Genomic DNA, 25,154 nt, shown 5'->3' on the forward strand with positions numbered 1-25,154 from the left:
AAATGCCATTATTATTATTATTACTTTAGAAAGTGATATGTAGAAGGTCTGGACATTTTTTCCTGTGTCAGTCTTTTGGCTTTTTCCTGGATTTCCCTCCTCTCTTTAAAGAATCTAGAGTTTCCTTTTGGTAACTGACACACAGGGTCAGCTTTGCTAATCTCTTGTGTGACCTCAATCTTCTCGTGCTCAATATCAAAGTTGGGATATCATTAAATTTCAAATTAAGTGAAGCATCCTTTACTTGTCTGAATGTCAACTTGAAGAGAAGCAGCATGTTCTAGTGGATGGGGCATGGGCCTCGGTGTCAAAAAGACCTGGGTTCTAAGCCTGGCTCTGACATTCATGTGCTGGGTGATCCTGGGCAAGTTACTTCACTTTACTTCATCTGTAAAATGGGGATTAAGACTGCGAGCTCCATGTGGGACAGGGACTGTGTCCAACCTGATTAGCCTGTATCTACCTCAGCACCTAGTCGAGGGCTTGGTACAGAGTAAGCGTGTCACGAATATCATAAAAAAAACCACTCAGCTGAAATATTTGCAAAAGGCATGAAAAATAGCAAACCTGTGACACATGTGAATCATAAAAATAAGTTAGACGACCAAATATCAGACATTTAAACCAGAATTTTATCCCCTTACAAAAACAGTAAACTCTAGGAATTATCCTACAAGTTAGACATTTTAAAAATCCAATCGATTCCAATTGATCTCACATATCCTTCCAGACTCCTACAGACCAATGCACAGCAGATTTGTCTATTCAATGTGCAACCTTTGTAGGGAAATCAGTAGGATAAGGGGAGGAAAAAAGTTACCTTCTGTTAGACCTGGGGACTTTACAGTAAAAATTTAAACTGGACACAAAGGACTTTGGAACTACGAAACCATTAAACACAACAGAAAGAATCCAAAACTGTGAATCACTTTCACCAGCAAAGAGGACTAAAGCCAGGGAATGAGAGAAGTCACCTCCGAAGTGAAGTTCATTTTCTCAACTGTGGCTTAAAAAAAAAAAAAAATCAATCCATGAATGACGAGAGAAATTTTCACTTCGTCGTTCCCCTACAGACCGGTAATACTGCTACGGCACAGAACCCCTCATTAAATCCATCCACTTCAAATAATCAGTGGGAGAAGCACGAATGAATAAAGAACAAAGACGTTTTCCCGGTCCAAGATGAAATCTAACCTGTCAGACTATGGGAGGACAGGTTAGGTACTGTCCTGCGAGAATCCACTGAACTCACTGATTTCTGGAAATCACCATCCTGTTGTTCAAATGCCACGTGTAGCCTTCTTCGTGAGTGATCGAGACCTGCACGTTTGAAGTCCGAGGTTCCGCAGAGCAAATTTGGCTGGTAGAGCAAAGGTTGGAGGCCCCTGGAACAGGAAGCAGGATGCCGGGATGAATCTTCCCAAGGCCCAGCGAGGTCCTGTATGGGGATACGGTGATTTAGGCAGTGGGCATCCTAAGGGACGGCTCCCATCTGGGAAGAGCAAAGATGGATGTGCTCCTTCCTTCTCCGAGGATGCCCGGGAGAGTTGACCAACACCTGCCTGACTCCATTTGGCAGGTCAGCAAACCGCCCCCTAAAACCACTGGGGCCCTTTGAGGCTTTAGCTTTGGACTGAAAAAATCGCCGGCGTCCAGTGAAACGAATTTTCCCACACGAATCTGTGCGTGAACCAATGTGGAACTCCCGCCAATTTCTTCACTGCGGCCACCGCCGCCGATAGCCCTCTGAGGCAGGACTGTTCTGTTCGGTCCCTGAGTTTTGGGAATCTGATTCCCATTTTGCCTAAGGTTCAATCAATCAATCGTATTTATTGAGCGCTTACTGTGTGCAGAGCACTGGACTAAGCGCTTGGGAAGTAGTACAAGTTGGCAACATATAGAGACAGTCCCTACCCAAAAGTGGGCTCACAGTCTAGAAGGGGGAGACAGAGAACAAAACCAAACATATTAACAAAATAAAATAGAATAGATATGTACAAGTAAAATAAATAGAGTAATAAATACGTACAAACATATATACAGGTTCGCGTTTGTACCCACAGAACAAACCGAGCACTTCAGAGGATCCTGAAGTGACTTCTAAATGCTGTTGTAACCACGGCACAGGGTCATTATGGGCAGGGAATTACGTCTGTTATATTTTCCGCTGTGCTGTCCCAAGTGTCAGTACAGTGCTCTGCACACGGTAAGCGCTCAGTAAATAGAATTAATTGACTAACTGACCGTGTCTAATGACCACCTTGTATTCTCTCCCTGTGCTTAATACAGTGCTCTGCACACGGTAAGCATTTTAAAAATACTTTTACTACCACCGGGTGACTAAGTTAGTAATTTTCTTCGTGTCCTCCCAAACACTTAGTACAGTGCTCTGCACACATAGGTGTTTAAAAATACTATTATTACTACCCAGTGACTAAATTAGTTACTTTCCACACATTCTCCTAAGCACTTAGTACAGGGCTCTGCACACAGTAAGCACTTACTTCATATATGCTAATACTACTCCCCGCTGACTAAATTACTAAGTTCTTTTATATTCTCCCAAGCATTTAGTACAGTCCTTAAATGGTAATAGTACTCCACGGTGACTAAATTAGTCACTTTCTTCATGCTCCCCTATGCACTTAGTATAGTGCTCTGCACACAGTATGCACTTAATAAATACGATTACTACTCCCTGGTCACTAAATCCCCCCCACTCCCTCTGTTCTTCCCCCTTCCCCTCCCCACAGCACTTAGGTAGATTTGTACATTTATTACTCTATTAATGATGTATGTATGTAGCTATAATTCTATTTATCCTGTTGGTCTGGACACCTGTCTACTTGTTTCGTTTTCTGTTTTTTTCTGTTTTTTGTTTTTTTGTCTGTCTTCCCCTTCTAGACTGTGAGCCCGTTGTTGGGTAGGGACCGTCTCTAGATGTTGCCCACTTGTACTTCCCGAGCGCTTAGTACAGTGCTCTGCACACAGTAAGCGCCCAATAAATATGACTGAATGAATGAAATCAGTAACATTCTTCACACTCTCCTAAGCACTTAATACAGTACTCTGCTAACAGGAAGGAAGTGCTTAATAAGTACTATCACTACTAGACTGTGAGCCCGTTGTTGGGTAGGGACCGTCTCTAAGATGTTGCCCACTTGTACTTCCCAAGTGCTTAGTACAGTGCTCTGCACACAGTAAGCGCTCAATCAATACGACTGAATGAATGAAATCAGTAACATTCTTCACACTCTCCTAAGCACTTAATACAGTACTCTGCTAACAGGAAGGAAGCGCTTAATAAGTACTATCACTACTAGACTGTGAGCCCGTTGTTGGGTAGGGACCGTCTCTAAGATGTTGCCCACTTGTACTTCCCAAGTGCTTAGTACAGTGCTCTGCACACAGTAAGCGCTCAATCAATACGACTGAATGAATGAAATCAGTAATATTCTTCACACTCTCCTAAGCACTTAATACAGTACTCTGCTAACAGGAAGGAAGCGCTTAATAAGTACTATCACTACTAGACAGTGAGCCCGTTGTTGGGTAGGGACCATCTCTACATGTTGCCCACTTGTACTTCCCGAGCGCTTAGTACAGTGCTCTGCACACAGTAAGCGCTAAATAAATACGACTGAATGAATGAAATCAGTAACATTCTTCACACTCTCCTAAGCACTTAATACAGTACTCTGCTAACAGGAAGGAAGCGCTTAATAAGTACTATCACTACTACCGGTGATTAAATTAGTAAGTTTCTTCGTACTCTCCCGAAGGCTTAGTAGAGTGCTCTGCACCCAATAGGCTCTTAGTAAATACTATTACGACTTCCTGGCAATTTCTTTTTCAACACGCTATAGGTTTGACCTGTTGTAGTTTGCAATACATCTATATCCTACAAGAATTCTCAAAATGCTACCTTTCCAGAAGGCAGTGACTTCAAAGTAATTCTTCTCCAAAGATTTTGGAATCTTAGGTGCTCCACCTCCCTCCCATATTTCTCCTCTTTTGGCTGCCATAGCTCCACTAGAAGTCTCGTGAGTTTCCCCGTAACTTTGACAAACCCAGAGTATGTAAATAGCAGAGGAAACACTGGTTAAATGGTATCGATAATGAAGCAACGTGGCCTAGTGAAAGAACACGGGCTTGGGAACCAGAGGACCTGGGTTCTAATCCGAGATCCACCACTTGACTGCTGTGACCCTGGGCAAGTCACTTAACTTATCTGTGCCTCAATTTCCCCCCATTTCCCTCTGTGAAATGGGAATTCAATATCTGTGTTTCCTTCTGCTTAGTTTGCGAGCCCATGAGGGACAAGGGTCGTGGGATTGTGCCCAACCTGATTATCGTATATCAATCCCCAGCGCTCAGAACAGTGCTTGACACACAGTAAGAGTTTAACAAATACCATTACCATTGGCATCATAAGGTGAGAATCCCCACTAGAAGGAGAAGATCAATCAAAGAGACTTTCAAAAATCACTTTCTTAACTTCCAAGATATGTTTTCAGTTTGTCGCTACGTGTCAGGGTAAGAGACTTCCGAGGATCAGTGGATGGAATCAGGGCTCCTCACTGTTTTCTCATGTAAGAGAAGGCTCTTGTTTGATAAATTCCTTAGAAAATTAGCTCCCATGGATTAATCCCTGGTATTTATTGAGCACTTACAGTATGCAGAGCACCATGCTAAGTCGGGAGATGTATGCCTACGATGTATTTCGACTACCCAGAAGTTGTTCTTTACCCAGGTTTTTTATCCAGGTTTGCTTTTCATTCGGTATATGATCAAATTACAGAATCAGAATCCTATAGAACAGAAGCCAGGCTAATGATGAAACAGAAGCCAGGCTAATGATGACGTGCAATAAACAAGTGCTGTGGTGAGATTAATGATTCGTAATACAGAATCATCAATTATCCAATTGTGTGTGTCTTCACTCTGCGTTTTGGAGATTTAGGGAACATTCTTCCATCTCTCTGGGGAGAGTCTGTGCCCCATGTTGTGCCCACTCTGAGTATCTTGTAACCACCCCAGCGCTTAACACAGTGCTCATCACCTAGTAAGCACCGTTATTACGATTACGGTGTACAATCAGAAGAAACTGTTGGGCTCGTGTATGTTGTGTCGTTTGAGGCAGGAGTATGTTATGCAAGTTTTACTTGACGTGACATTCTTCAAGAAAGAAATCGCCAAGATTTGGGAGCCCTGAAAGCATTTTAACTAAAAACGATAATAATGGTGGGAATCTGTTGAGTGCTTAGGGAGACTGGGAGCCCCATGTGGGACAGGAACAGTGTCCAACATGATGAACTTGTATTTACCCTACTGCTTAAAACAGTGCTCGGCACATAGTAAGCGCTTCACAAGAACGATGAGCCAAGCTCTGTTATAACACCTGAGGTAGATATGAAATTATCAGGTTAGTCACCATCCCTGCCCCACACTGGGCTCACCATCTAAATCATCAATGCCCAAAGTCACACAGCAGGCAGAGGACGGAGCAGAATTCAAACTCAAGACCCCCGATTCGCAGGCCCATGCTCTTTCTAGTAGACCACTGTGCTTCTAGTAATAATAATAATGATGGCATTTGTTAAGCGCTTACTACGTGCCAAGCACTGTTCTAAGCGCTGGGATATATAACAGGTTACCAGGCTGTCCCATGTGGGGCTCACAGTCTTAATCCCCATTTTAGAGATGAGGTCACTGAGGCACAGAGAAGTGACTTGCCCAAAGTCACACAGCTGATGTGGCGGAGCCGGAATTAGAACCCACATCCTCTGACTCCCAAGCCCGTGTTCTTGAAAATTGGCGAGCTGCTCTATTTCGGCCCTCCCCCTCAAGGAAAGAAAGTGCTGTGCTGGGCAGCAATTTTCCTGTTTCTCATGACAAACGTACTTATTTTCGGAGTACAGCAAGGCATTTCAGGAACCACTCTCGCCACTCCTGAAAAGCTTCCACAGGTTTGGGTACAGCCACTGGGTCTTCGTTTCTGAAGTTTGCAGCTCTTTCCGGAGCATCAGTAGCACCTTCATCAATCCACTTCACTATCGCCTTAAATAACAAACAAATAAAAAAGCCACTTAAAAAAAATCACTTTCGGTAGATAGCTGGGCAAAGGCTGATCATTTCTCCAGAAGGAAAAGCAGAGGACAAATAACAAAGGCTGAATCCTCTTTTTCTTCCTCCTCCTCCTCTTTAAGAAGACTCTTCCCTATATTTCTGGGTGCTCACACCCTCTCATCCCCTTCAAATCCAACAAATGACAACTTCCCCCTTTCTCCAAATCCCTTCTGAGATGATATCTCCTCTGGGAGGCTTTCCTGATTGATTTTTCTACTCCCCAGGACATCTACACCCTCTGCTTTCCAACAGTTCATTAGAGGACTCCCTCCCTCCCATAGCACTTCTGTAAAAAAACCATAAAAATAATACTTGTGGCATTTATTAAGCATGTACTAGATGCAAGCACTGTACTAAGCGCTGGGGTAGATACAAGGTCATCAGGTCCCTCATGGGACTCGTGGTTTAAGTAGAAGGGAGAATAGATTCCCCATTTTGCAGATGAAGGAACTGAGGCACATAAAGGTTAAGTGAAGTGCCCAGGGTCAAAGAGGAGGTAAGTGATGGAGTCAGGATTAGAATCCAGGTCCTCCGACCCTCAGACCCAGGCTCTTTCCACTAGGCCACGCTGCTTCTGTACGTATCAACTTACAGACCTTACTTTTTACACACTGACTCATCCACACAGCCACTTTTCCTTTCTCTTCTACTGTAATTTATTTTCAATCTGTGTCCACTAATAATAGTAATAATAATAATAATGATGGTATTTATTAAGCGCTTACTATGCGCCAAGCACTGTCCTAAGTGCTGGGGTAGATGCAAGGTGATCAGGCTGTCCCAAGTGGGGCTCACAGTCTTAATTCCCATTTTACAGATGATGGAACTGGGCAAGTACTTAACTTCTCTGTGCCTCAAAGTCACACAGCTGACAAGTGGCAGAGCTGGGATGAGAATCCACAACCTCTGACTCCCAAGCTCGTGCTCTTTCCCCTAAGTCACGCTGCTTCTCTAAGCCATAAGCTCTTGAGGGCAGGAATCGTGTCCTCTAAGTCTGTTGTAGTAATCATAACTGCAGGAAGGAACCGTGTCCTCGAGGCTATTGTCATAATAATAACAACGATGATAATGATTCAGTGCCAAACCCTGCTCTAGAGGCTGGAATTCAATATAAGAGGGTATTGTACAGACGGGCCCCACGTAGCTGATGAAGAACCTGAAGCACGGAGAAATGAAGTGACTTGCTCAAGGCCTTCCAGCTGGCAAGTGGAAGAGCTGAGTCTGACCATCCGTCCCCAGCTCTTTCCACTAGGCAACACTGCACCCCTCTCCCAACTTCTTAGTATAATGCTCTGCCAACAATAGGCACTAGAGAAGCTGCATGGCCTAGTGGAAAGAGCAAGGGCGTAGGCATCAGAGGGCATGGGTATTAATCCCAGATCTGCCACATCTCTGCGTGTGACACTGGGCAAATCACTTCACTTCTCTGGGCCTCAGTTATCTCATCTGTAAAATTAAGGCTGGAGCCCCACCTGGGACAACCTGATTACCTTGTATCTACCCCAGCACTTTGAACAGTGCTAAGCGCTTTAACAAATATCATTATTATTATTAATCGATCAATCAATCAATCAATCGCATTTATTGAGCGCTTACTGTGTGCAGAGCGCTTGGGAAGTACAAGTTGGCAACATATAGAGACAGTCCCTACCCAACAGTGGGCTCACAGTCTAAAAGGGGGAGACAGAGAACAAAACCATACTAACAAAATAAAATAAATAGATATGTACAAGTAAAATAAATAAATAAAGTCTGGTTAGATTCCTCACAAGACTAGAAACAAGAGGATGAAAGCAATGACCTCTGAATATTCCCTCCAACCCCCTACCACTGTATGGCCTAGTGGTTACAGCACGGGCCGGGGAATCACGAGGACCGGGGTTCTAATCCCGGCTCTGCCGCTTGTCCGCTTTATCACCTTGGGGAAGTCACTTCACTTCTCTGTGCCTCAGGTACCTTATCTGGAAAATGGGGATCGCACTGCGAACTGGGTCCGATCTGATTAGTTTGATTCTACCCCAGCACTTAGTACAGCGCCCGGCACACAGTGAAGGCTTCACAAAGACCGGAAATATGATTACTGTTATTATTATTACTGCCTCCCGGCTACCTCCTCCAGGCTTCCGAGTGGCTGGCCACCTCAACCGAGTCCCATCCCCCATCCCAGGGGAACCAGCCCGACGACTACGTCCTCGGCCTTCCCAGAAACCTCCCAGACGCAGAGCTCTTGATGAACAGTCGCCCTGCGCTTTATACCAAACCACAGCTTCCTGTTCACTGCACACGCGTTTCCTCCTGCAGGGTACAGGACGGAATCCGGTCCCCGGTCGGGGCGGCCCAACCGGGTCGGCTTCGCCTCCGCTCTGCGTACCTCGTATCTCTGGGCGAGGCTGAAGCCGAGGGCGCAGTGCAGCTTGCGTAGGCAAATGGGGCAGAGGGCCGGGGGTCGTCGGTCCGATTCCTCCAGGTGATTGGAGCCCTGCATCACACACGCCAGCCACTGACAGTGACGGAGTCCAAAGATGTGCCCGAGCTCATGGGTGAGGGTCTGAAAGACAGCTGGTTTAGCAAATACATTCTTTTCCCACCCCCGCTACCCTTCCAGCTCTTTGCCCCTCTCCTTTTCCCCGGCTGAAATTAAAGGAACAAATTGGTTAAAAACAGAAATCGAGCGGGGCGGCCTAGTCGATAGAACACGGGCTTGGGAGACAGGAGGATCCGGGTTCTAACCCCAGCTCCGCCACGTGTCCGCTGGGCGACCTTGGGGAAGTCACTTCACTTCTCAGGGCCTCAGTTGCCTCTTCTGCAAAGTGAGGATTAAAATGGGGAGCCCTAAGTGAGACCGGGATTGTACCCAATTTGATTAGCTTGTATCTAACCGAGCGGTCAGTGCAGTGCCTAGCGCATAACAAAAACCGTTAAATAAAAACCAAAACAAACCACCATTCCCCAAAACAGGCTGAGTAAAAAACTTCACTGAATTTGATACTCATTAAGGGCATAAAACTCTCTACCATGTATGAGTCTGCTGTGGAGAGCAGACTTTTAGACAGTCTCCCCCTTTTAGACTGTGAGCCCACTGTTGGGTAGGGACTGTCTCTATACGTTGCCAACTTGTACTTCCCAAGTGCTTAGTACAGTGCTCTGCACACAGTAAGCGCTCAATAAATACGATTGATGATGATGATGATGATGAGAGGGAGATGTGTGATGTGAGGACAGGGGAATTTGTGCAAAGAACTGTACTAAGCACATGGGGGAGTACAATAACAGAGTTTTATCCCTAAATGGGACCTGATGATCTTGTATGTACCGCAGCGCTTGGCACATAGTGAGGGCTAAACAAACCATTGTGCATAAAACTCTGCTATGAGTTGGTCAATCTAGCCTCAGGCTATCAGCTTGATCGGTTCATTATTGTTAATTTTTATTGGTACTTGGTTTAGCGCTTATTCTGAGTCAAGCGCTGTTCTAAGCACTGGGGTAGGTTCAAGTTAATCAGGTTGGACACAATCCCTGACCCGCATGGGCCTCAGAGTCTAAGCAGGAAGAACAACAGGGTTTGAATCCCCTTTAACAGATGAGACAACTGAGGGCCAGAGAAGTGAAGTGACTTGTCCAAGGGAACACAGCAGGTGATTGGCAGGGCTGGGATTATAACGCTGATCCTCCGATTCCCAGGCCCGAGCTCTCTAAACTAGGCTGGGATGCTTCTTACGTCCATGGGGGGGTATAAATGTCCTTAGAGGGCAGAGTTTCCGTTCTCCCTAAGCCAACTTTCCAACATGCCCAAAAGAGGAACACTGAGGAGATGATGATGATGATAATTAAATCATTTGCTAAGGGTTTACTGTGCCAAGCACTGAACTAAGCTCACTGTGGGCAGGGAATGTGTCTATTGTTCTACTGTACTCTCCCAAGTGCTTAGTACAGTGCCCTATGCACAGTAAATGCTTAATAAATACGACTGACTGAGTCCCGCATGTGACATCTGGTGAGTTATTCGGAGTCAAAGCGGTGTGTCAGGGGTCGAGATTGGTAAAGAAACGGCGCCCTGCCTCAGTCGCTGTCTTTCTTACTCTTCGCCCCAACGGCCCGCCTCTAGATGATGATGATCCAAGGATGATTTGATCGTCAATCCAATCTCCCCCGTTGGATGGAAAGCCCCCCGAGGGCAGGGAACTGATGCCTTGGGTGCTGCTGTCCTCTCCCAAGTCCTTAGTAGAGGGTCAAATGTTCGGTAAGGGCTCGATAAATGTCACTGACTGATGGATGGTTTCGTAGCTGTCTATTCACTCAATCGCATTTATTGCGTGTTTACTGTGTGCAGGGCACTGTATTAAGCGCTTCCCAGGGGCAAGATGCTTAGGTGCCTGCCTCTAGGAAGGCAAAAAATCCAATACCTTTAAACTGAAGGAAATGTATTTTGTATTCCCCTAAGCGCTCAGTACGGTGCTCTGCACCTAGTCAGTGCTCAATTAATGCCACTGATTGATCGATGTACAGGCTTTCTCCTGTCTCTAGGTGTGGGGTTGCCTGTGCGGCCCCCTGCCTAACGTGTGACCCTGGGCAAGTCATTTTGCTTCTCTGGGCCTCAGATTCCTCATATGTAAAATGAGGATGAGATATCCTACCTACTGTACCGCATCTGAATATCTCAAATCTACCCCCCAGCCCACAAAATATCCATCAGAATAGCACTTCAATAATATTAAATGAACCAGTGTCCTCTGCTTCCCTCAATCAGTGGTATTTATTGAGAGCTTACTGTGTGCACAGCCACGTGCTAACTGCTTGGGAGAGAATGGTAGACATGATCTCTGCCCCCAAGGAATTTACTGTCTAGAAGGGGGAGGTGGACAGTAAAATAAATTACAGAACTTCACGATAGCTAGTACGTTTCAAAACAATACATTTTTTTTACTACCATAAAGAGGGCGTCAGGGCCCCTAAGATCTCCGAGTCCTCTCACCTTACAAGACCTCAGCAGCAATATACTGGTGATGGCGGGTGTGTGACAGTCATCAAAAACGGAATAGTCTCCTTTGGACGGTTTCTTTGTTCTCTTCAGTCTGCCTTTGTAGCTCGGGCTATAAAAGTCACTGTCGTACCTGGCGAAGCTGAAGATCCCCACGCCTATAAAAGACAGAGTCAGAGGGGAATTCCGCTAACGTACACCCCGCAGATGCATTGTTAATAAGGTCAGGTTCTTAAAAGACAGGGATGGAAAATACCCGCTAGCCACCTGGCCTTTCCCACAGTGAGTACCAGATCACTCGTTTCTTCATGCCCCCTAGCTCGGCCTTTCCCACAGTGAGTACCAGATCACTCTTTTTACGCCCTAGCTCGGCGCCGGTCCGCGCCTTATTAATGTTCCATGATTGAAGCAGTGTGGCCTAATGGAAAAAGTGCGACAGAGTCACAAGACCTGGCCTCCGACCCCGGCTCTGCCGCTTTCCTGCTGCTGGACCTCGGCCAAGTCACTTAGCTTCTCTGGGCCCCAGGTTCCACACTTGTAAAATGGGGATCTGAGATGTCTGTTCTCCCTCCTACTCAGACTGGAAGCCCCCATGTATCCCGGGGACTGTGTCCAAACTGATCACCCGGTATCAACCACAGCGCTCGGCGAGTGTAATAATAACAGTAATCATTATTATTATTATTATTATTATTATGCTACTCAACTTGCCCAGGGCTGTTGCTTATTGGCTGGCAGCGGCTGGTTACATTTTTAGAAGATAGTGTGGCCTTGTGAAAAGAGCTTGGGACTGGGGGCAGAAGAGTCATTCATTCTTTCATTCGAATGTATTTACTGAGCACTTACTGTGTGCACAGCACTCTACTAAGCACTTGGGAGAGTACAATATAACAATAAGCAGACACCTTCCCTGCCCTCAGCGAGATCAGACTTCTAATCCCATATCTGCCACTTGCCTGTGTCTGGGCCTCACTTTCCTGATCTGTAAAGTGGATATAAACGATTCTCCCTCCTGCCTAGACTGTAAAACCCAAGTGGGACAGGAACTATGTCTGATGTAATTATTTTATATATATCCCAAGCACTTAATAAGCACTTAACAAACACTGTCATTATTAGGTAACAAATAGAGCTCCTGCTTTCCCCATGGCCCACTGACCACCTCATAAGTGGTGCAAAGTAAAAATAATGATAATAATAATAATAGTGACATTTGTTAATTGCTAAGCACTGGAGTAGATACAGTATATTCAGATTGGACACAGTCTTTATCCCTTGTGGGGCTAACACCCCAAGTAGGAGGGAGAACAGATACTGAATCCCCATTTTATAGATGAGGAAATGGACACACAGAGAAGTACAGGGACTTCCCCAAGGTGACACAGCAGGCAAGTGGCGGAGTTGGAAATAGATCCCGGGTCCTCTGACCTCCAAGCCTGTGGTCTTCCCACAAGGCCATAATGCTTCCGTCTCGGAAAGTTAATTAGAAACGGACAGGCGCCGAACCGGGGGGAGAAAGACCGTGAAGAAACTACCTTGCACTCACTGTGGGAAAGGCCGGACACTGCACAGTTAGAAATGCAGGCTGTTTGGAGTGCGAGGGTGCCCACCGCCTCTCTTTCCCAGATGTGATATGTTGCCGATTTGTACTTCCCAAGCGCTTAGTACAGTGCTCTGCACATAGTAAGCGCTCAATAAATACGATTGATGATGTGATGCTGGGACGCAAGTCCCAGTGGCACATACCGACTATCCTCGAGTGGGAGACATGATGCCTCGCCAAACCAGTTCTTAACTTCGACGCTTCAGGCCGAGTAGTATTCGTTAAGCGCTCAGCATGTGCTGAGATCTGTACTAATCAATCGATCGTATTTATTGAGCGCTTACTGTGTGCAGAGCACTGTACTAAGCGCTTGGGAAGTACAAGTTGGCAACATATAGAGACGGTCCCTACCCAACAGCGGGCTCACAGTCTAAAAGCACTGAGCCCTCATAGGGGATAATGTAAGGGCCTCGGCGTTCTTCCAAGCCTTGTCGGAACAAGGCTCCGAGCCATCCCGCGGTGACGATCCCATCCCTCCGATGAATCCTGGATGAGTTTCGGAGGCGGCACCGGCCTCTCTCGCGGATCACGACTGACCTCCGCTGGCCGAAAGAGAGGTTCGCGGACCGCAGCGGGATCCCACGGGGTCTCCGACTCGGAAACGGGTTTTTGGAAAAAAGTAGACATCCTTTCCTGGGACGACGCATTGTAATCATCCTTGGAAAATGTAAGTCTGTCCAGCCTTTGCCTATCTACTCGACGGTGCTTATTTATAAACTCTTCCTCGGTGGGTTCACTGGTTCAACCCTAAAAGTGACTGGCTCGCTCCTGCGAGTCTTTCCTGACTTACCGTCTGTAACGATGGCAGCAGGTGGAAAGCTAACTAGTTGTTCGAACGGAGAAGGGTAGGCGAAACACAGGCAACTTGACATTCAAAGGCAGTAATATGGCCATTTCATACCTGTCCACATGTTTTGTTGTCTGTCTCCCCCTTCTAGACTGTGAGCCCGTTGTTGGATAGGGACTGTCTCTACATGTTGCCCATTTGTACTTCCCAAGCGCTTAGTATAGTGCTCGGCACACAGTAAGCGCTCAACAAATACGAATGAATGAATGAATACTGTCACTTCCCATTGCACGCCGTCTCTAATCGGCTTTGTCACGATGGGATTAAAAAGAAATACAGGCCAGGAGGGTTATTTCAACTACTGGAAGAAAATGAAACATTTCCACAGGGCAAATTAGCAGTGACTTCTTGATGGAGGAGGAAAAAAGCAGCATGGCCTAGTGGTTACTGCACGGGCCTGGGAATCAGAAGCATCTGGGTTTTAATCCCCGCTTCGCCACTTGTGTGTTGTGTCACCTCGAGCACGTTACTTCACTTCTCTGTGCCTCAGTTACCTCATCTGTATAATGGGGATTAAGACTGTGAGCCCAGTGTGACCATCCTGATTATCTTCAATCTATCACAGCATTTAGTATAGTGCCTGATACATAGGAAGTGATTTATAAATACCACACAAAAAAAGGACAAAATCATTTGAAATGATTCATCTGTCCATCTCTTCCAGGTGTTGTAATTCATTCATGCAGTCATATTTACTAAGCACTTACTGTGTGCTGAGCACTGTACTAAGCGTTTGGGAAAGTACAATACAATAAACAGTGACATTCCCTGCCCACAATGATATAATAATGCTAATAAAAATAGTATTTATTATTACTATTGTGATTTAAGTACTTACTATGGATCAGGGACTATACTAAGCACTGGAGTAGCCACAAGCTAATCAGGTTGGACACAATCCATGTCTTAACTGGGACTCACATTCTTAATCCTCATTTTACATATGAACTAACTGAGGCCCAGGAAAGTGAAGTGACATGCCCAAGTTCACACATCAGACAAGTGGAAGAGCCGAGATTAGGACACGGGGTTCATTCATTCATTCATTCATTCATTCATTCATTCAATCGTAGTCATTAGAGAAGCAGCGTGGCTCAGTAGGAAAGAGCCCGGGCTTTGGAGTCAGAGGTCATGGGTTCAAATCCCGGCTCCGCCAATTGTCAGCTGTGTGACTTTGGGCAAGTCACTTCACTTCTGTGCCTCAGTTACCTCATTTGTAAAATGGGGACTGAGACTGTGAGCCCCATGAGGGACAACCTGATAATCTTGTAGCCTCCCCAGCGCTTAGAACAGTGCTTTGCACATAGTAAGCGCTTAATAAATGCCATTATTATTATTATTATTGAGCGCTTACTGTGTGCAGAGCACTGTACTAAGCGCTTGGGAGGTACATGTTGGCAACATATAGAGACGGTCCCTACCCAACAGTGGGCTCACAGTTTAGAAGGGAATAATAATGACATTTATTAAGCGCTTACTATGTGCAAAGCACTGTTCCAAGTGCTGGGGAGGTTACAAGGTGATCAGGTTGTCCCACGGGGGGCTCACCATCTTAATCCCCATTTTCCAGTCGAGGTAACTGAGGCCCAGAGAAGTGAAGTGACGTGACTCTTTCTGGGTTCTCCAGAAAGAGCAGAAGGGTGGCTTCACTTTGAAATACAGGCTGGAAAAAGCTTTGGGCAGAAAAGTTGCTCAACTCTGGGCACGAAACAGGGAGATGGCTGAGATTCAAGCCTGCCAGACAGGTGGCAAGATCATTTCCCCTGCATACATGCTCATGACTACTAAGGGGGTTTCCTACAGGCTACGATCAAAGATCAAGGAGGTTGCAGATTCTTTTAAAAGTAGTCAATGATCTTTAGGAAGAAAAGTCATGATGGAAAGAGAAAGGCTAAAAGGCTACAATCAAAGATCAACAAGGTGGCAGACTCTTTAAAAAACAGTCAATGATCTGTAGGAAGAAAAGTCACGATGGAAACAGAAAGGCTAATTCCTTATCACAACAGCTGGCAGCTCTTACACTTCTTGGGCTAGAAGGTCAAGAAAGTGAGTTGTAGAATTTCACGAGGATTAAATAGCAATTCTTTCTTTTGAGATTTCAGCTATAAATGACTTCAGCTTCATGAGCTTTCCTTCTATCATTACGAGGCTATGCAACTACTTCTCATTTCAATCTAGTTTCCACTAATTTGGAGAGCTTCACTACCCTATTTGTCTATAAACTGGAACTTCACACCCCACGTTTTGACCACCGAGCAAGTCAGACAGGAATACCTTCAGTCAAAGATGCCTGTCCAAAGACAAAATTCCAGGATTCCTTTGGGAAGAGATCAATCGTTGTTATCCCTACTATACAGAAGGCATCACTGGGCTTTTTCCTTTTTAAGTACCTCAGCAGGTCCCCTGTAGAAAAATACAGATAAATTCCATCGGCTCAGTTAGGAAAACCACAAAATTCAAACGAGAAAATCAAGAGCATATCTTAGCTTGTATTCAAAAGTATATCCAAACATCACATTTTATGATGTCACTATGACTAGGAATTAAAATAAATACTTTATCTCCAATTTGTGACAACATGGTCCTCCTGGACAGAGTTATTTTCTTACATTTTCCTCAACTTCAAACCTCAACAGATTTCAAGCATCCAGATGACACGTTTAAAATGTTTTATTTTCTACCTTTTAAAATACATTTGAACACTTTAAAAAGTGTTATACTATGAAAGATGATTAATAATGATTTTTTTCTCAGTACCTGCATGAATTTGCAAATTGTGCGTGTTGTCATTGATTCTAAATGAACATCTGGTAACTGAAACAGGTATAGGCTCTAGGAGTTTAACTGCCATTCCACAATAAAAGGCTTCACAGTAGCCCTTTAACCAGCTAACGTATTCCTCCGTGCTAACTCTGGAGTCACCAAAGGAACCTAATGTCATAAAAAAACAAAAGCCAGATTGAAAGTTAAACCAGGACGGCTACTGTACCTTCAATGAAATCAAACTACTGAAAACCGAAACAAAAATGAAACTTCAGAATTCTCTCTAATGTTTCTTGCTAGGAAACTGGGGTTTTTTGTTTGTTTTTTTCAGATCACTGGAAAGACATGCAATTTCCTACGGCTAAAAAATGCCCCAAATTTTGATGAGTATGATCCAAGTTATAATATAAAATGGAAATTTTTCAAAAACTGAAAACGTTGCTAGTGACAACTAGAGGATCAAACTGATTATCTCCAATTTTACAAATCCAAAATTAACAGAAAAACCACACAGGGAAAAATAATGCCACAAACGCTCAAGTAGTTTCCCGATGACAATCTCCACAAGTTATGTTTGTGTTAAACAACCAAAAATAGATAATGCAAAATTTTACAAGACTATCTGCAAGACCTCGCCCTTAATCAAGGACAACACCCTTTCAATAGTACATCCCAATGACAAACTTCGAAGGACACTTAAAACAAAAACATATTCTCACTCTACGCATTATCAGATCCATTTTACACACGGGTCAATTGAAGCATCAAGCTAATAAACTGCTATATCTAGACTGTGATCTCATCTCTACACTGCAAGCTAGTTATGGGTAGGGAATGTGTCCCTAATTCTGACTTATTGTTCTCTCCCAAATGCTTACTACAGTGCTCTGCTAATTCAAGTGCTTGATTGATATCCCTGATTTTTATCTATGGGTAAACAAATATATTTACAAGAGAGACACACAGAGAGATAGACAGAACAAAGGGCATAAATATCTAGGTATTCAGTGATAACAAGGTCACTCAGAATTAGAAAAACAACCTAACCCTTTAATCCTTTGCCCTAATCAATCAAGAAGGCAAAGCAGTGTCACCCACTGAATAGAACAGGAGCCTGGAAGTCTGAAGGACCGGGTTCTAATTCTGGCTCTGCCACTTGTCTGCTATGTGACCTTGAACAAGTCACTTAACTTCCCTGTGCCTCAGATACCTCATTGATAAAACGGGAATTAAGACTGTGAGCTCCACATAGGACACAGACTGTGTTCAACCTGATTAGCTTGGCTCGACCCCAGCGCTCCATACATTGCCTGGCACATAGTAAGCTCTTAATGAAAACCATAAAAAAAAAAAATCAGTGGCATTCATTGACCACTTTGTGCAGAGCACCGTACTGAGCGTTTCCTAAGGTCAGTGAATTAATCCTGTTCCCCGACCTCAGTTTCCTTGAGAATAAAGACCACTTAGTTGGCACATTTCATTAAAGATTCACAAACGTGCATTTCTTTACTGCCTAAAGCCAACCATGGCCAATGAACTAACTCTGCTGCAGAGAAACAAGGTATTACCAATGGTCTGTATATAAATTGTGTGACTCTGCGGAGTGGGTTTCTTCCTATAGGGATCGCGATAGAACTCCTCAAAGTCTTGAGTGGGCTCCGGGTGTGCAGAAATCCAGTCTGACGCTGACTGCAAAGTAATGGGTCTGAAGAGGATGCTATCCCGCCGGAATGCTTCGTTCATCAAAAGCCTCTCTCCAGGGTCCAGACTCTCGTATTGCTTCACGAGGGCTGAGGACTTCGATATGAGGGCTGCTTTCAGGGTCTCCTCGGAGTGCCTAATTGCTCGCATCTGTCGGGGAAAAAGCCAATCAATTGATGCTATCTATTGAGCGTTTCCTACGCGCAGAGCGCTGTACTAAGCACTTGGGAGAAAACAACACAACAGAATTCGTAGTCACGTTCCCTTGCCCATCATCAGTTTACAATCCAGAGGCGGGGATGGACATTAATAAAAATAATTTATAACGTCTAATTTATAGATCTGTACGTAAGTGTCGTGGGGTTGGGGGGCGTGAGGTGAGTATCAAATGTCCAAAGGTCACTCACCCAAGTGCACAGAAGACGCAGAAGGGAAGGAGCTGGGGAAAAGTGGGTTAAATCGGGAAAGGCCTCTTGGAGATGTGACCTTAATTAATGCTTTGGAGGTGGGGAGATGGTCCGGCATATATGGAGAGGGAGGGAGTTCTAGGTCAGAAAAGGATGTGGGGAAGTGGTCAGCAGCAAGATAGACGAGATCAAGGCACAGATGGTACACCACAAGCTCCAAAATGCAGACATGTTAGATATTTCTCCCTCCTGCATAGTCTGTAGACCCACGTGGCACAGAGGACTGTGTCTGCCCTGATGAACTTGATCTACCCCAGTGCTTAGACACATAGTAAGCACTTAACAAATACCCTTATTTCTGCCAGCTTCTCATCGAGATCAAAACCGTAGTGGTTTCATGATGCTCAGATATACAGAATTTACGTAGAACTTACTTCCCCAATCCCATGCCCCGTGGCATTTTTTCAACCTGATGATTCCTCTGAAAAACACCCATTTGGAGAGCTACGGAGTGGAGTTGGTCCCATAAAGGCCTAAAAGGCAATTTTCTTCGGCAAATTCGGGCAATAGCTACAATATGATGATATGCGTTACGAGGAAAATGATCAATCACGGTGAGGATCGGCATCAAAGAAAATTGAAATGATGTCAGTTTAGGCTGCTTATGTAACTACCGTATCTGCGACCGATAAACAGGAAATAGCTCGGCTCTCAAAATTCTTTCTATCTTCCCCCAAGACGTGTCGCACCGGGGAACATCAGATCCCATCCGATAACTCATCAAAAATCAGACTCCCCCTGATAAGACTGTTCCAGTCATGAGCTGGTGTAAAAGGAGGAATTTTTTTCTTGGAATAGGTAAGTGTAAAGAACTGATACTGGGCAGGGCTAAATGAATTACAGAACAACTTAAAACTAAATTGTGGCATTTGTTCAATGCTTACTGTGTGTTAAGCACTGTTTCAATGCTGGGGAAGATACAAGATAATCACTTGAGGCAAGCCCCTGTCCCACACAGGGCTTGCAATCTAAGAAGCAAGGGGAACTGGGATTGAATCCTTATTTTACAGGTGAGGTGACCAAGATACAGAGAAGTGACCAGCCCAAGGTCACACAGCAGGTAAGTGGAGTGGCCTGCTGTGTGACCTTGGCCAAGCCACTTAACCTCTCTGTGCTTGTTTCTCCATCCGCAAAATGAGGACATGATACCAGTACCACTTAGACTGTGAACCCCACGTCAGGCAGGGACTCTGTCCAATCTGATAATCATGAATCTATTCTAGTGCTTCACCCATAGACAATGGTTAATAAATACCGTAGTTATTTTGATTATTGTGGTACGGTACTCTGACTTTATCTTATCATACACGCAGTAGTGGAGATTGTACAATGACCACTCAAACTCCAGTCAGGAAACCAAAATTCCCCAGACAGACAATTGTCTCTCCAGACCTGCAGGCACCACAAGTTTATGGCCAAACTTCGTAAAAACCCCGGCTGGGGTAACGGTACGGTCCCTTAGCGTCGTTTCGCTGTCTGAGATGGATTTTGGGAAACTATCCTCAGCCCCATCATCTTGGGATGTCCAACCATTTCAGTGGGATAAAGGAAACCAGAGGGGAGGTTACCTTGCTGTTACACGGTAAGGACGAAGGACGCTAGGTATACTGACAGTATGCTAAGCACTTAGGTTGATACAAGATAATCTGATTCGACACGGCCCCCGCCTCGCTTAATTATAATAATTGTGGTATTTGTTAAGCACCTGCTATGGGCCAAGTACTGAACACTGGGATGGGTACCGGATCATCAGGTTGGACACAGTCCCTGCCTCACGGAGCTCACGGTTAAAAAGAGAGGGAAAACATGTATTTCATCCCAGTTTACAGATAAGACTGTGAGCCCACTGTTGGGTAGGGACTGTCTCTATATGTTGCCAATTTGTACTTCCCAAGCACTTAGTACAGTGCTCTGTACATAGTAAGCACTCAATAAATACGATTGATGATAAGGAAACTAAGGCACTGAGAAGCTAACTGACTTGCCAAAGGTCTCACAGCAGATCAGGGGTGGACCCGGGATGATAATAAAAAAAGGATTTGTGAAGTACTGACTGTGTGCCAGGCACTGTACTAAGCGCTGCAGTGAACAGAAACAAATCGGGTTGAACACAGTCCTTGTTCCACATGGGGCTCCCAATCTGAATCCCCAATTAACAGATAAGGTAACTGAGGCCCAGAGAAGTGCCTTGCCCAAGTTCACACAGAAGACACGTAGCAGAGATGGATTAGAACCCATGACTTTCTGATTCTCAGGCCCATGCGCTAACCAGTAAGCAACGCTGCTTCTCATTATCCTGTCTTGGCCTGTCGAATCGTTTCCGACCCAAAGGGTCACCCTAGGACACCCCGCCTCCATCTGCAATCGTTCTGGTAAATCAATCAATCGATCAATCAATCAATCGTATTTATTGAGCGCTTCGTGTGTGCAGAGCACTGTACTAAGCGCTTGGGAAGTCATAACAATAATATTAATAATGGCATTTGTTAAGCACTTACTGTGCACCAGGCACTGTACCAGGAGCAGCAGTGCGGCTTAGTGGCAGGAGCACGGGCTTGGGAATCAGAGGACGTGGGTTCTAATGCCGCCGCCTCCACTCGTCGGCTGTGTGACCTCTGGCAAGTCACTTAACTTCTCTGTGTCTCAGTCGCCTCAGCTGTAAAATGAGGATTTAAAGACTGTGAGCCCCATGTGGGACAACCTCTTTACATTGTATCTACTCTAGTGCTTAGAACAGTGCTTGGCACATAGACAGCACTTAATAAATACCATCATCCCCCCTCGTCCCCCTCTCCATCCCCCCCATCTTACCTCCTTCCCTTCCCCACAGCACCTGTATATGTTTGTACATATTTATTACTCTTTATTTATTTATTTATTTTACTTGTACATATCTATTCTATTTTATTTTGTTACTATGTTTGGTTTTGTTCTCTGTCTCCCCCTTTTAGACTGTGAGCCCACTGTTGGGTAGGGACTGTCTCTATATGTTGCCAATTTTTACTTCCCAAGCGCTTAGTACAGTGCTCTGCACATAGTAAGCGCTCAATAAATACAATTGATGATGATGATCATCATCACCATTAACATTACTAAGCGCTGGGGTGGACACAAGCAAATCAGGTAGGACCATCCCTGTCCCACGTGGGGCTGTCTCAATTTTCCTGTTGAGGGAACTGAGGCCCAGAGAAGTGAAGCGACTTGCCCAAGGTAACACAGCAGACAAGTGAGCACGGGCTTGGGAGTCAGAGGTCATGGTTTCTAATCCCAGCTCCGCGACTTAACAGCTACGTGACTTTGGGCAAGTCATTTAACTTCCCTGGGCCCCAGTTTCCTTATCTGTAAAATGGGAATGAAGACTGAGCCCCACGTGGGACAACCTGATTACCTTGTATCAATACCAGCACTTAGAACAGTGCTTTGCACATAGTAAGCGCTTAACAAATACCATCATTATTAGTATTATGTCATTAACTCCTGACGCCCAGGGCCGGGCTCTAGCCACTACGCAATGCTGCTTCCCCAAGGCATTACTAGCTAGTGGATCCTATTAATCCCGGCTCTGCCACTTCATCATCATCATCAATCGTATTTATTGAGCGCTTACTGTGTGCAGAGCACTGTATTAAGCACTTGTCTGCTGTGTGACTTTAGGGAAGTCACTTAACTTCTCTTGGGAGTCAGAGGTCATGGGTTCTAATCCCGACTCCGCCGCTTGTCAGCCGTGTGACCCTGGGCACAGAGAAGCGGCGTGGCTCAGTGGAAAGAGCCCGGGCTTTGGAGTCAGAGGTCACGGGTTCAAATCCCAGCTCCGCCAGTTGTCAGCTGTGTGACTTTGGTCAAGTCACAACTTCTCGGGGCCTCAGTTACCTCATCTGCAAAATGGGGATTAAGACCGTGAGCCTCCCGTGGGACAACCTGATTACCTTGTAACCTCCCCAGTGCTTAGAACAGTGCTATGCACACAGTAAGCGCTTAATAAATGCCATCATTATTAACTTCTCTGTGCCTCAGTTCCCTCATCTGTAAAATGGGGATGAAGACTGTGAGTCCCACTTGGGGCAACCTGCCCACGTTGTATCAACCTCAGTGCTTGGAACAGTGCTTGGCACATGACAATAATGATGATGATAGCATTTATTAGGCGCTTACTATGTGCCAAGCACTGTTCTAAGCGCTGGGGAGGTTACAAGGTGATCAGCTTGTCCAACGGGAGGCTCACAGTCTTCATCCCTATTTACAGATGAGGGAACTGAGGCCCAGAGAAGTGAAGTGACTTGCCCAAAGTCACACAGCTGACAAGTGGCAGAGCTGGGATTAGAACCCACGACCTCTGACTCCCAAGCCCGGGCTCTTTCCACTGAGCCACGCACATGGTAAGTGCTTAACAAATAACATTATCACTGCGTCAACCCCAGTGTTTGGAACAATTCTTGGCACATAGTAAGCGCTGAAATGCCATTACCACCATCATCATCATCATTATTATTATTAAATCCATGTCACAATTATTATACTGCACCTTTCGGCACCCAAACCTTCCCTCATTCATTCATTCAATCGCATTTACTGAGTGCTTACTGTGTGCAGAACACTGTACTAAGCGCTTGGGAAGTACAAGTTGGCAACATATAGAGACAGTCCCTACCCAACAATGGGCTCACAGTCTAGAAGGGGGAGACAGACAACAAAACAAAACATATTAACAAAATAAAATAAATAGAATAAATATGTACAAATAAAATAAATGAACAGAGTAATAAATATGTACAAACATATATACAGGTACATATTCATTCAATCATTCAATCATATTTATTGAGCGCTTACTGTGTGAAGAGTACTGTACTAAGCGCTTGGGAAGTACAAGTTGGCAACATATAGAGACGGTCCCTACCCAACAGTGGGCTCACAGTCTAGAAAGGGGAGACAGAGAACAAAACAAAACATATTAACAAAATAAAATAAATAGAATAAATATTTACCAATAAAATAGAGTAATAAATACATACAAACATATCATCATCAATCGTATTTATTGAGCGCTTACTGTGTGCAGAGCACTGTAGTAAGCGCTTGGGAAGTCCAAGTTGGCAACATATAGAGACGGTCCCTACCCAACAGTGGGCTCACAGTCTAGAAGGGGGAGACAGAGAACAAAACATATTAATAAAATAGAATAAATATGTACAAATAAAATAGAGTAATAAATACGTACAAACATACATACAGGTACATATTCATTCATTCAATCGTATTTATTGAGCCCTTACTGTGCGCACAGCACTGGACTAAGCGCTTGGGAAGTACAAGTTGGCAACAGATAGGTCGTTCCCTACCCAACAGCGGGCTCACAGTCTAAAAGGGGGAGACAGACAACAAAACCAAACATATTAACAAAATAAAATAGAATAAATATGTACAAATAAAATAGAGTAATTCATTCATTCAATCGCATTTATTGAGCGCTTACTGTGCGCACAGCACTGTACTAAGCGCTTGGTTAGTACAAGTTGGCAACATATAGAGAGATGGTCCCTACCCAACAGTGGGCTCACAGTCTAGAAGGGGGAGACAGACAACAAAACAAAGCATATTAACAAAATAAAATAAAAATGTACAAATAAAATAGAGTAATTCATTCAATCGTATTTATTGAGCGCTTACTGTGTGCAGAACACTGGACTAAGCGCTTGGGAAGTCCAAGTTGGCAACATCTAGAGACGGTCCCTACCCAACAGTGGGCTCACAGTTTATAAGGGGGAGACAGACAACAAAACCAAACGTATCAGCAAAATAAAATAGAATAAATATGTACAAATAGAGTAATTCATTCATTCGTATTTATTGAGCGCTTACTGTGTGCAGAGCACTGGACTCAGCGCTTGGGAAGTCCAAGTTGGCAACATATAGAGAGATGGTCCCTACCCAACAGTGGGCTCACAGTCTAGAAGGGGGAGACAGACAACAAAACAAAACATATTAACAAAATAAAATAAATAAATAGAGTAATAAATACGTAGAAACATATATATACATCTATCCCTGCCCCAACAGGCCCCTGAGCAGCCCTCCCCTCCTTGCCCCCATGGCCCAACGACGCCATTGCACCTCGCGCTCCCTTGGGCCCCGCTGAGGCGGTTGGCCGAAGTGGGGACGGCAGGCCCGACTTCCGGTCGGGGCTCCCGACTTCCGGTCTCCCGCGGGGGGTCCCCCCCCTCCCATCACCGCCATATCGAAACCGGGCGCCAACGCGCGGGCGCCCGATTTAAGGGCCGTGTGCAGTTTACCTCAGGATGGTCCGGATGTGCGCGTGCGCCGCCGTCACCCCCTCCCCCCCCCACACCGGTGACGTCATCCCTTCGGTGACCTGCTTGGGAGGGTGGAGGGCCTGAAATACAGCAATCAATCAATCAATCATATTTATTGAACGCTTACTGTGTGCAGAGCACTGTAGTAAGCGCTTGGGAAGTCCAAGTTGGCCACATCTAGAGACAGTCCCTACCCAACAGTGGGCTCGCAGTCTAAAAGGGGGAGACAGACAACAAAACCAACCATATTAACAAAAGATAAATAGAATAGATATGTACAAGTACAATAGAGTAATAAATATGTAGAAACATATATGCATATATACAGGTGCTGTGGGGAAGGGAACAACAACAA

At 45.0% G+C, this 25,154-nt stretch overlaps 1 protein-coding gene across 2 annotated transcripts; it reads right to left on the reverse strand.

The window, feature by feature from the left end:
- Window positions 1-458: 458 nt before the first annotated feature.
- Window positions 459-24,667, reverse strand: AMZ2 (archaelysin family metallopeptidase 2). Of its 2 annotated transcripts, none has more exons than XM_038757236.1 (8): window positions 24,600-24,667; window positions 17,889-18,171; window positions 16,315-16,488; window positions 15,832-15,960; window positions 11,102-11,265; window positions 8,501-8,677; window positions 5,905-6,060; window positions 459-1,438 (listed from the first exon to the last, which is right to left on the reverse strand). In XM_038757236.1, the coding sequence occupies exons 2-7, from the start codon at window positions 18,169-18,171 to the stop codon at window positions 5,905-5,907; spliced, it is 1,083 nt and encodes a 360-aa protein (XP_038613164.1). In that variant the 5' UTR covers window positions 24,600-24,667; the 3' UTR covers window positions 459-1,438. The 2 variants fall into 2 exon arrangements, with proteins under 2 accessions (XP_038613164.1, XP_038613163.1); XM_038757235.1 differs by lacking the exon at window positions 24,600-24,667 and adding an exon at window positions 20,987-21,021.
- Between the last annotated feature and the right edge of the window lie 487 nt (window positions 24,668-25,154).

Source organism: Tachyglossus aculeatus, chromosome 15 (assembly GCF_015852505.1).
Source record: "Tachyglossus aculeatus isolate mTacAcu1 chromosome 15, mTacAcu1.pri, whole genome shotgun sequence".
NCBI classification, from domain to species: domain Eukaryota; kingdom Metazoa; phylum Chordata; class Mammalia; order Monotremata; family Tachyglossidae; genus Tachyglossus; species Tachyglossus aculeatus.

Excerpts from the sequence above, each read along its gene's own strand:
- AMZ2 (XM_038757236.1), bottom strand. The coding sequence starts at position 18,171 with ATGCGAGCAATTAGGCACTCCGAGGAGACCCTGAAAGCAGCCCTCATA. Across the intron at positions 16,489-17,888 it reads AATTTATATACAGACCATTG|GTTCCTTTGGTGACTCCAGA; the intron begins GTAATACCTTGT and ends TTATGACATTAG. Across the intron at positions 15,961-16,314 it reads CAATTTGCAAATTCATGCAG|GGGACCTGCTGAGGTACTTA; the intron begins GTACTGAGAAAA and ends ATTTTTCTACAG.